The 12,192-nt window shown below is 43.6% G+C and overlaps 1 protein-coding gene across 1 annotated transcript in view; it reads right to left on the bottom strand.

The window, feature by feature from the left end:
• ptpn11b (protein tyrosine phosphatase non-receptor type 11b) overlaps nucleotides 1-12,192 on the bottom strand; it is a 72,580-nt gene that overhangs the window by 27,760 nt on the left and 32,628 nt on the right. Inside the window, 2 exon segments of the mRNA XM_080733986.1 lie at nucleotides 1,611-1,666; nucleotides 1,668-1,806. Of these exon segments, the coding sequence (XP_080590112.1) occupies nucleotides 1,611-1,666; nucleotides 1,668-1,806 (195 nt within the window).

Genomic DNA, 12,192 nt, shown 5'->3' with positions numbered 1-12,192 from the left:
CCTTTTAGATATTTCAGTCCCTGCCTCTCTAACATTCTCTGCACGTCCCTGGGAGGGGAAAGTGTCGCTCACTCACTCTGGCTCTATTATGCAGTTGTGTTCATTCGATGCTGTCGGGCAGAGATCCCTCCATAAGTTAACCTTCTTCTTTTTTTTTCATAAAATAGATACCCTAGCTACCAAAACAATCACACAAGCTTGCAGATCTGCAACTTTTGATGCTTTTGAATTTAAATCCTGAAACAGTTTTGGTTTCCACCCGACAGAGACGCTTTATGTTTGGGCCTACTGGCCTTCCTTCCTCAGAATTAACAACACAAGAAAACAATCCCAACCACTCAATATCAGCGTCACAAGGTTATTATATCGTTTTCACTTTCATTTTGTTTTGACTTCATGTTTTCAACTTCAGTTTCTAACTAACTTTTATTTTGTGAAAAGGCTTCGCTTTTGCCTGTCTCTAAGGAAGAACTCCTCCGCTGGTGTGAACGTGACAACCTGCATGGTGTGTGTGTGTGTGTGTGTGTGTGTGTGTGTGTGTGTGTGGTGTGTGTGTGTGTGTGTGTGTGTGTGTGGTGTGTGCGTGCGTGCGTGCGTGCGTGCGTGCGTGCCGTGCGTGCGTGCGTGCGTGCGTGCGTGCGTGTGCGTGCGTGCGTGCGTGCGTGCGTGCGTGCGTGCGTGCGTGCGTGGGAGTGTGTTACGACAAGAGATGTATGGAAACAAAACCCACAGAAACCAAAAACCAGAGATCTCAAATTGTTCCTGGACCCAGATAGGAGCCGAGAGCGCACCACACACGACACTGATGCACGCACAGAGAGACAGAGAGAGAGACATTCTCAACAATCAACTCGATTTGTAACCACTTGAACTCTAGCATCCCTGTTCAAAACAATTATATTTTGAGATGAATTCATCTAGCAAAACACGCCTCCGACGTGTAACGACCTTAACAGAGGGCAAACGCTGCATGGGGGCTTCAAACACGCATTTCCAAATGTGCGATTGTACGCACCCGTGCACAAGTGTGTTCTAGACATACTCCCATAGAACTCCTCTCTGTCGTTGATGAGGTGTGTAGGTGTGTGGGTGCTGTCGGTGTGCCTGTACGTACAACTTGTGTTAGCGCTCTCTGTGAAATTATGTTTCTGTGCCCACTGGCTTCAAACACAACAGAACAAACACCACCCGCTGTGTCTGTTTGAACGTGCGTCCCTGTTTACGACGTGTACTTGGATATTATATTCTTACTGCCGGGCGGAACCCTTGCAAGAATGTGTGTTCCATTGTATGCAATGTCGTTCATATTTTGGTCACATAAGCTCAATTCCACACACACTCAACCATGTTCAACGTGGCGCCCCTGTTAAAGTTTAGGGTGAGGGGTTAGGATTAGGCTTGGGTTTACGGTTAATAATGTGTAAGAAAAATGCTTTTAATGTCCCCACGTACAAGTAGATCATTCAAAATGTGTTAATAAAGCGTCAATATAATTTTAACCACTTTAACCATATTTTATACTTTGTCTATTCAAAAATAACAGTGTACAAATGGAACCAAATGGACCCTAATGGGAACCACTGCAGTATGTGCATGTGTGCGTGCTGTACCTCTCGGAGGTGGGGTCCTTGCAGTTGAGCGGGTATTTGAGTTCGATGACGTGGCCGGTTCCTCTCGCGCAGCAGGTCGTGCTGCTCTGTGTAGTACTGGACCAGCTCGGCCAGTGTGGCGAACTTCTCCCCTCCGTACAGGTCGTAGTAGTCCCCCGAGTTCTGGATCTTAATGTGGGTGACCTCATCACCCCTCCTACACGGGACAAATTCAGTTCAGTCATTAAGAGACGCCAAGAACCAGCACAGTTTTTTTTTCACTTCATGGTTGTTTAATCCATTTGCATTTAGGCCTGACCTAAGTTTTCTGAAAAACAATATTATTCAGAAATTAGCTACAAAAACAAATATGTTGCGACATACTGTACATGTACTGTAATACACTAAATAGTGTTCCCGGCCTGAATGGGTAAATCTTTTTTTATCGTACACTGGTGTGTGTGTGTGTTCTAGAATCTAGATCTAGGATCTAGATTCTAGATCTAGATTCTAGATCTAGATTCTAGAAAGTCACAACGAGTCGCGATGTGGCACGTTGTGAGCTTATAGATCAGCTGTTTTCAGGGCGCGACACCATCGTACGATGGAGTATAAATTAAGCATTATTTTTGGTACCCTTTAACGCACACAAACAATGTGTACAGAGGGTTAGGGTATGCATGTGCGTGTGTATTCGTACACCTGTTAGTTGTTAATCCCATTTTATTTGTACACTAATACATTTGGTTCCTTGTACTCTCTCGGAGTTACAGACCCGTAAGGGTCCTTTTGGTATCAATTGTTTAGCAGGGGGGACCCTTGGAATCCCCCTACAAGGACCCCTCGGGGGTCCCCATACCCCACGTTGAGAACCAGTGTCCTACAGCACAATCACACAGCTGTGTGACCTTCTGTTTGCTCTGCTGACATCAGTATGGTGACACAAACAAAACCACAGGGTCTTTCAGGAACGGGAACAAAAGACAAGGACAGATTAAATATGGCTTATCTATTTTAGAGCGCACTAGCTGTTTATCCAGGCCCCACACCGAGAGAGAGAGAGAGAGAGAGAGAGAGAGAGAGAGAGAGGGGGAGAGAGAGAGAGAGAGAAAGAGAGAGAGAGAGAGAGAGAGAGAGAGAGTTGATCTATCTTTTGATTAAATTCTCCTTCAGACACAATTATAATATTATAATTTTTTATCTGTAGGATTTCGTAATTTCACTTTTTAGTTTTTTTTTTTTTTTGTGTGCAAATTAACACCCCACTTGCAAAACACATAATTATTGTGCCAATGAAAAGTATTAAAGGCCCATTTCACCTCTGGGACAACCAGATCTTATTTTATTGTTGTTTGGGACACGATCAACAAAATCCTTAGTTATTTTTTGTGTTCAATCTGTGTTTTTAGATATTTTAGTATTTCAGCATGCTACAAAGCATTATATGATGCAAAATGCATCATATGATGATGAAATGGTCCTTTAACAAGAGCTTGAGTTGTAAGTAAATAATAACTACATAGGGTGCATTGGAACACAGGGTCCCAGTATTTGGCACTCGCCGTCCCTCCAGGGTTTCTTTCCCATTTTCTGAAAAACTTAGGGTTTGGACATACAACGTTTCCACCCGACTGCAATGATATTTAAATCTTATGTGGAGAGCAGGTTTATGACGTTCTGCTAGTGGGACAGGTAAAGAAACATTTGCTCTCATTTTGCATATTCAATGACTTCGGTGGAATGGAAGCTTTGAATCTGTGCGTTACAAATGCAAAACATGTGGATGCGTGTGCGCACTCACATCTGCGGAAGACGCATGCTAGCACACACACGCACACGCACACGCACATTTAAAGATGTTATCGTTGTGGAAACAAGAATGAGAAATCATGTAAAGTCTCAGATGCTGGATTCACAGTTTGTTCGAATTTCTATCTCGTGAAATTACCAATTTATTTTCCTTCTGCATTAGTAGGGTCTCAAACCAAGGTTCTGTGACCATCCTCTGGCAAGGATGTTTTGATGATTGATTTGACCTCTATGGACCCTTTATAAAAGATTTAGCTCCCAGGTCCCTCGCAAAAATCCCAGGCTTTTTTGCTAGAAGCCGCTAGAGTTGGTGTCCCATTAACTTTACATTACAGGGAAAAAAAGCAAAGAAAATATCTGTTTTAAGTAACATATGAGGGGTCAAACTAGGGGTTTCTCATGATTCTGAATCCATTAGAAGCATCTGTTTTGCACAAAAAACATTCCTTGGGCTAAAAAACGGCCAACAAGACTATGGTTTAGTGATGAAAAGTGATGAGTCATCACTTTTCACACTTCCATGGGGGCCGTTTTAGCCCAATGAATGTTTTTTATGCAAAACAAATGTTTGCAATGGATTTAGAATCATGAAAACCCCCTAGTTTGACCCATCATATGTTACTTAAAGCAGATACATTTTTTGCTTTTTTTCCCTGTAATGTAAAATTAATGGGACACCAACTCTAGCGGCTTCTAGCAAAAAAGCCTGGGATTTTTGCGAGGGACCTGGGAGCTAAATCTTTTATAAAGGGTCCATAGAGGTCAAATCAATGATCAAAACATCCTTGCCAGAGGATGGTCACAGAACCTTGTAGTGCGGTATGCTATGTATTCCTGTAGGATTTTTTTGCCAAAATAGATTTTTTTGCTGTTTTGGCTTCTATAGGGACCAAGCTATCAGAAAATGACGGGGGTCAAATTTTCAGACCCCTCCCTCATTTCCTGGGGGCGGGTCACTTCAGTTTTGGCCCTATTCGGCCTTGTTTAACCAATTTCCCATAGGATTTTTTTGCCCAAATTATTTTTTTTTGCTGTTTTGGCTTCTATAGGGACCAAACTATCAGAAAATGATGGGGGTCAAATTTTCAGACCCCTCCCTCATTTCCTGGGGGCGGGTCTCTTCAGTTTTGGCCCTATTCGGCCTTGTTTAACCAATTTCCCATAGGATTTTTTTGTCCAAATTAATTTTTTTGTTGTTTTGACTTCTATAGGGACCAAACTATTAGAAAATGACTGGGTACACATTTTCAGACCCCTCCCTCATTGAAGGTGAATAGGGCACTTCAGTTTTGGCCCTATTCACCTATGTATTCCCATAGGAGTATTTTGCTAAAATTGATTTCTTTGCTGTTTTGGCTTCTATAGGGAGTACTTTACAGTACTTTATAAACAACTTCACAGTATATTCTGAGGCTATTCAATAGTTTAGGTAGGAACAGTTCAAGTGAGGAGGATGGGGTAGCATTTATACTTTTGACCTGTTATTATTCTTGTCAAATACAGGATCTATTCCTCCCTTAAGGCTCATTCCCACTGGGCCAGATAAACAGATACAAACATATCTTTCTCTATTCAAGTGGATGGTAAGATACAGATAAAAGAAAAATATATGTCACAGATATTTTTTTATCTGTGTCTTACCATCCACTTGAATGGAGAAAGATATTTCTTTATCTGTTAATCTGGCCCAGTGGGAATGGGCCTTTATACTGTTGGCAAAGTCTCCAGTCCAGTGCCATAGCACTTGCAGAGACTGACTGTCCCTTGCAACCTGCTTTGTAGTCACATGTGATGAGCTCAAGTATTGCCTTTGGAGCAGGGAGGGCAAGACTGGAACAATACCCTCCACTGTCTGAATTCCACCAATTCTCTTCAATTGGTAGAAGCTCAGGGCTCAGGGCAATTGGACATCGGTGTCAGCAGCCTCTTTGATGTGTGCACCTCCTCAAAATCATGTCCCTTGAGGAAGGTATCATACTGTATATGACAAAGAGCATGAAATAACTGTCCCTTGAGAAATACTCAAGCAGTCCCTGGCCTAACACATGTCTATTTCTCCTTGGTTGATCACACAGTCAGGAGTTCCTTGATGGACATACGGTAGTAAGCTTCATCTCTGGATGAAGATGTCGTATTTTTTTATGACTGATCCATATACCAAATTTTACCTAAGACAACTCGACCCTCAACATAGCCAGCCATCATCGTTATGATGCGTTTGTTGAATGGATCCTGAAGATCTGACAGCTTTTTGTCTTTTTCATGTTCTGAAGCACAACCATGGCATCAACAATAAGAACTTTGACAGAATAATTGTCCTCCGTCAGATCATGCTATGGGACACATGGGTCAGATCATGCTATGGGACACATGGAAGATCTTCCTACAGGGGCTCTACCCTGGCATCTTCAATTGCATGCAAAATCTGAACCCTCTCATTTTCTGACAGTTTGGTCCCTAAAGAAGCCAAAACAGAAAAGAAGGGGGAAAAGAATCTATTGGAATATAGAGCCGAATAGGGCGAAAACTGAAACGCCCCCTCGCCGCCTCAGGAGATGGGGGGAGGGGTATGAAAATTTGAACCCTGTCATTTTCTGATAGTTTGGTCCCCATAGAAGCCTAAACAGCAAACAAAACAATTTTAGCAAAAAACAAATTCTATGGGAAATTGGAATGCATAGCCGAATAGGGCCAAAACTGAAGTGACCCGCCCCCAGGAAATTAGGGAGGGGTCTGAACATTTCAACCCCATTATTTTCTGATAGTTTTGTTACTATGGAAGCCAAAACAGCAAACAAAACAATTTTAGCAAAAAAAAAAAAATCCTATGGGAAATTAGGAATGCATAGCCGAATAGGGCCAAAACTGAAGTGACCCGCCCCCAGGAAATGAGGGAGGGGTCTGAAAATGTGACCCCCGTAATTTTCTTATAGTTTGGTCCCTATAGAAGCCAAAACAGCAAGCAAATAAATATTAGCAAAAAATACTATGGGAAATTGGGAATATATAGCCGAATAGGGCCAAAACTGAAGTGACCCGCCCCCAGGAAATGAGGGAGGGGTCGGAAAATTTGACCCCCATCATTTTCTGATAGTTTGGACCCTATAGAACCAAAATCTGCAGAAAAATCAATTTTGGCACAAAAATCCTACGGGAGCTGTATTTTGGACATAGCATACCACACTATTGGTTTGAGACCCTACTACATAGCCAACACAGAGCATCCTGTACGCACGCACGCACGCACGCACACTCTACTGCAGAGCACCTGCCCTTAAAGGAGTTAATGTTCATTTAACAGTTGATAAGAGTTAAATCAACACATGATTTCACCGTGCTAGTCTATCTGATGCATGGAGCCTCTGTGTATGTGTGTGTGTGTGTGTGTGTGCGTGCGTGCGTGCGTGCGTGCGTGTGTGCGTGCATGTTTGTCTCTCTCTCACACTCCCCCCTCTCTCTCTCTCTCTCTCTCCAAACTGATTATCATCGAATGGTTGTATCAAGTGACACAAATCCTATTTACCTCCATCCCTTTTCACTCTCCCTGTCCGGCATGAAAATGCCATTTCCTTTTCCTCTCCTTCTATCCATTCACCTCCATCACTTTCTGTCAAGAGCAGTTTTCTCTCTCTCTCTCAATCTCTCTCTATAGAGAGAGTAGATCAGTAGATCGGCTATCATCTCTACTGCTGTGATACACTCATGTACAGAGACAGCATAGGTTGAACAAAAACAAAACGTCATTACAACTTTAAATATCGTTGTTGTCGGGCAGAACCTTCATGTCCAAAACCATTCGTTTAGTATTCATCATTTTAAAAGTCACACTAGTTTTGTGCAACAGTCTTGTGTGATGAAGCAGGGCAAGACAAATTTGAAACTTGGAGATACAAAGCTTCTACCCGACAGTGACGGTATGGGCTCTATCGGGTGGAAACCTCAGTGTGTCCAAAACTGTTCCAAAATTGCAAGAACAGCGGATCGACAAGCTTGTGGATCTGCTGTTTTGGATGCTCTTGTGTGACGCTGTCACGCTGTTACAGTACGATCACGGAGGTTAAAAATAGGAAAAACAAAACAGTCAAAATATCATCACTGCAGAAACCTTGTATCTCCAAGTTTCAAATGTGTATGTTTTTTTTTTGTAAATTAGAGCCCTACTTCATCATACAAGAGTTTTTCACAAAAGTAGTGAAAACAGCAGATCTGCAAGCACACAACGCCGTGCTTGCAGATCGGCTGTTTTCACTATTTTAAATCGTTTTTCAAATAATCACAAAAGGGAAGGTTTTGGACATACAAGGTTTCCACCCGACACAGCGACGACATGGAGATAGGAGGTTTCTGCCCGACAGCTAAAAGGGTTCTATCTGTATATGATAGTGTGCTGGCAGTGGGCCACCTGTCTCCACAGGGACCCCCGCTGATGGCCCCCCCTCTGCCCCGCCATGGCGCCTCCTCTCAGGCTGCGTGGGGCCTATATGAGCTGAACGCCATTAAAAGACTCCAGAATCACCTAAATGCACCCAATTACATTTCCAGGCACTCTCCCCTGCTTCTGCTATTCTCTCTCAACCCCTCTTCCTCTCTCTCTCTCTCTCATACATTGATAAACACTTAAGGCTTCGGTACAGAGAAAGTTTCTGGTAATGGTTTCTACGAAGCCCATTTCTATAATGCATTATGAGCATTACTTAATAGTCTGTCTATAACGCAATAATGATAGTTATTAGCATTATGAGCATAACATCTGAGATATGCTCATAATTCATGATATTTGTAACACATTATAAAGCATTTCATAATTAATTATGAGGTCAATAAGATATGGGGAAAGAGCTGGGTCAGCTACTATACATAATGTATGCTTGTGAATTTATGTCAACTTGCTCAATAAATATATATTTTATCGCTTAGCAGCAAGTACATAATTTATACATTTTCACCTTCTTTTCCTTCACTGAAGCTCTTTCAAGCAATGTCTTCCCTCTCAAGAAAATTGGACATAGTTGAGAAATCCCATATAGACGTTCACTTATCAAAATTAAGTTGAACAACCTCCAGGCCCTCCCTGTCTATTCCACTTATCCAAACCTTGTATCTCCATATTCTTTTGTAAAATTAGCTAATGCCCAACTTCGTCACACAAAATAAAAGTCCATAAAGCTCACAACGTTGTATCGTGCATCGTCTATTTTCGCTATTTTTTTAAATAGTGAAAAGTGAAACTGGTTAAATGTGTAAGTGGGTTTTATGAATATCGAACAAATTCAGGAAATGTATTGAACAAATGCACATCATTGGATGTGCATTTGTTCAAATAAATTTCCTGAAAAGTAAACGTTTTGGTCATTGGGTCTTTGTCGGGTGGAAACCCTCGACATTATGTCCAAAACTATTGCTTTTCAGGATTCAAATTCAAAAGCATCAAAAGTAGCAGATCTACAAGCTCAATACTGTCGCTTGTGGATCTGCTACTTTTGAGTGACGCATTATGATCAAGTAGGGGGATCTTGCACGAAAAATCACAAAAAGTTGAAATATGGAGATAAGAGGTTTCTGGCTGACATCTAATCAATGATGGTAATCTATTAATAGCCACCCAGCGGCAGCGGCTGAGCCACTATGTCTAAGTGAGTGGCTCCAACAGTGGCTCGCTGCCTGCCTGGCGTTATGTAATAATAAAGCAGCTAGAGGGAGAGATAAATAAATCAATCTACTCTCCTAGGTAATAATCTTTGCAACAAAAAAAAAAAAGTTTTATATTCCCTTTATATTCTCTTTCTCCACGGGGTCTTTGTTTTCTCCGTTGGTGTATAAAAGAGCATGAGAGATGACTGGGGAAACTCCACTAGACTTCCTCCCAAGAATCTCAGGGCCGCTTGTATATTTTGGATAAGCTTCCTCTCTCCAGGGACGTGCAGAGAACGTTAGAGAGGCAGGGGCTGACATTTCTAAAAGGGCACTTTGGTGAAAATATCGAAAATAGCAGACCTCCAAGCTCACAACGTGTTGTGAGCTTGGAGGTTGGCTATTTTCGGTGCTTGACACCACACTGAACTAAGAATAATCAAGTCAATACTGGAGATGTGGCGTAACGGCATGGATTTCTACACTTGTCTTTCAACATAAGATGCTGCATTCAAGTTCAGGATAGTTTTTTGGACAAGGCAATTCTCTTGAATGCTGCCATCAGGTATGGCATGCAGGGCATTTGCGTTTCTTTCACCATAGTAAAAACTGCATTCATGGTCTGGAGAGGGCACTTTTTACAGACGGATAAAAGGGCAGGGGCTCAAGCCCCCTTTGATGTCTAGGTGCGCACGTGCCTGCCTCTCTCTCTCTCCCCCTCCTCTTTCTCTGTGACTCTCTCTGTGTCTCTCATTCTCCCTCCTTCTCGTCTGACCCCCACCCCCCCACCCACCCCCCTCTCCTCGCAGTCTTCAAAAGTCTCTGAGCGAGCCTCCCCCCAAAGAGCAACTTTTGGCTCCGTCCAGAAAACATATCTGACAGCGAACCCCCCCCCACCCACCCAAACACCCCTTCCCTCCCCCCCCCCCCCCCCCCCAGGAAAGAAGGGAGCGGGGGAGATAAGCAGAAGAGGGAAAGGCAGGGAGAGGGAGATAAGAGCCGAGTCTCTGGGCGTCCATTAGGGCCCGAACAGTGAGACTGACTGTCCCACTCATAATGGTCCTGGTAAGAAGAGGAGGCCGGCTGGCTAATGACCGGCTAATTATCCTCCCCTCTGCTCCGATAAGGCACGCTAAAGGATAATTATGTACGCTCCGTCTAATGGCCGCATCAGCCGGCGGACATGACGCGTCGTCGAGCCAACAGAGAGAGTGTTGACGAGTGCAATTTTTGAGCCCGCGCCGAAAATAGCCGATCTACAAGCTCCGCTACAAGAACCGCTGTGTTCTTGTCTATTTCAAGGTTCTTATCGTCACTGTCGGGCAGAAAGCTCGTATCTCCAAGTTTCAAATTTGTACGTTTTTTTTGCGAAGTAAAGCCCTGCTTCGTCAGACAAGGCCGTCGCACAAAAGTAGTGAAAACAGCAGATCTACAAGCACACAAGATCGGCTGTCTATATATAGACGTCTAATCAACGTCTAGTCTAAGCTCAGACGTCTAAAAAACGTTCAAATCTAGACGTATATTAGACATATTTTAGACGTATATTAGACGTCTAATAGACCGAAAAATGTTTAGGGGGGTGTTGTGTGCCTGCGTGCGTGTTTGACAATAACAGAGTAAACACGGCTAGAAAGAGCACATGGAGACGAGAAGAGACGAACATTCATGTTGTCATAGTGTAGGACCTGGACTCTTGTGTTCTTCTGAAGTTAATCAACTTCCTCTGACCTTCACTTCCTTCGTCCCCCCCCCTCCCCCCCACCTCACTTCAAAATGACCCCCCCCCCCCCCCCTTATAGCAGGCCAAGAGGCTATTTCTGCCAACTGACCCATAATGTGTGCGTGCGCATGCTTGCCTGCGTGTGTGTGTGTGTGTGTGTGAGAGAGAGAGAGAGTGTTGGTGTCTGTCTGCCTGTGGTGAATGTGACAGACCCTGTGGCTAGACAGTCCCCCCCCCCCTCAAAGTGTCTGATTTATGACACCTCGCTATAACCACACACACACACACACACACACACACACACACACACACACACACACACACACACACACACACACACACACACACACACACACACACACACACACACACACAGTGCACGCCAGAGGCAGTGGGGTCAAGCCTCGACATGTGCCTTAACATTATTTAAGTGCCACCGCCTGTCTACACACAGTCAAACCCTTGGCTCAGAGGACCACTTCTCCCATTTATAAATTGGTCCTTACTAATGCTCAGCATAATACGGTTCCATTTCTGTCCACTCACTGTGTCTCAGATGAGGGCTGTGGACAGTTCAGAGAGCTGCCTACCAGTAAGACTCCCTAATCGGGAGATAAGCCACCGTCAGGTCGCATGTAAAAGTCGGCCTGATGGTGGCACTAAATGGGACAGATCCATGTTGATGACATGACTCTAGACATACTGTGTACCGCTTTGCATGATTTTAGGGAAAAGATCTGTAGGAGCAGTGTCCAAAAATGTGTTTAAAAAAAAACGGCCTGATGGTGGAGCTAAATGGGACAGGTCCATGTTGATGACATGACTGTAGACATACTGTGTACTGATTTGCGTGATTTTAGGGCAAAATTTGTAGGAGGCTAGGAGCAGTGTCCAAAAATGTGTTTTGCAAGAATCGGCCTCATGGTGTCTAGAAGAGGGCCATGTGAGAAATGAGGGTTGTGGTTCGGCAGCCAAGGAGTGTGTGTGCAAAGTTTGGCATGGATAGGGGCAACGGTGGCGGAGATATGAGTAGGGCAAAAGTGTGACGTGACGTGATGGACAGACAGACGGACGGACTGACGGATGCACTGACTGACAGCCGGTTGAGGTTTTGATAGTAACTGCGACCTAATGGTCGCAACCAGTGACATCATCGGTGGGCATGGTTTTGATCATTTCAAACAAGATTTCAAACATTTTAGTTTCATTTTTGTATTAATGCAGGAACAAAGGCTTCTACTTCAGTATGATAACTTTCCAGAAAGAGAAAGGCTGCTAGTTTCAGTACTAATTAGATTGGAAATCCCCATCGATGAGATCATTGGTTGGCAGGTTTCTGTAAAATGTCCACAGTCCACCAATGAGAGGCGTCGTGAGTAGACTGAAATTGCGGCATCTTCTAATGAGCATTAGTAAAGGGACCAATTATATGAAGATGAA

This window comes from Nannobrachium achirus, assembly GCF_963921795.1.
Source record: "Nannobrachium achirus genome assembly, chromosome: 9".
Lineage (NCBI taxonomy): Eukaryota > Metazoa > Chordata > Actinopteri > Myctophiformes > Myctophidae > Nannobrachium > Nannobrachium achirus.
The sequence above is the reverse complement of the archived record's forward strand: the minus strand, read 5'-3'. Positions and strand labels throughout refer to the sequence as shown.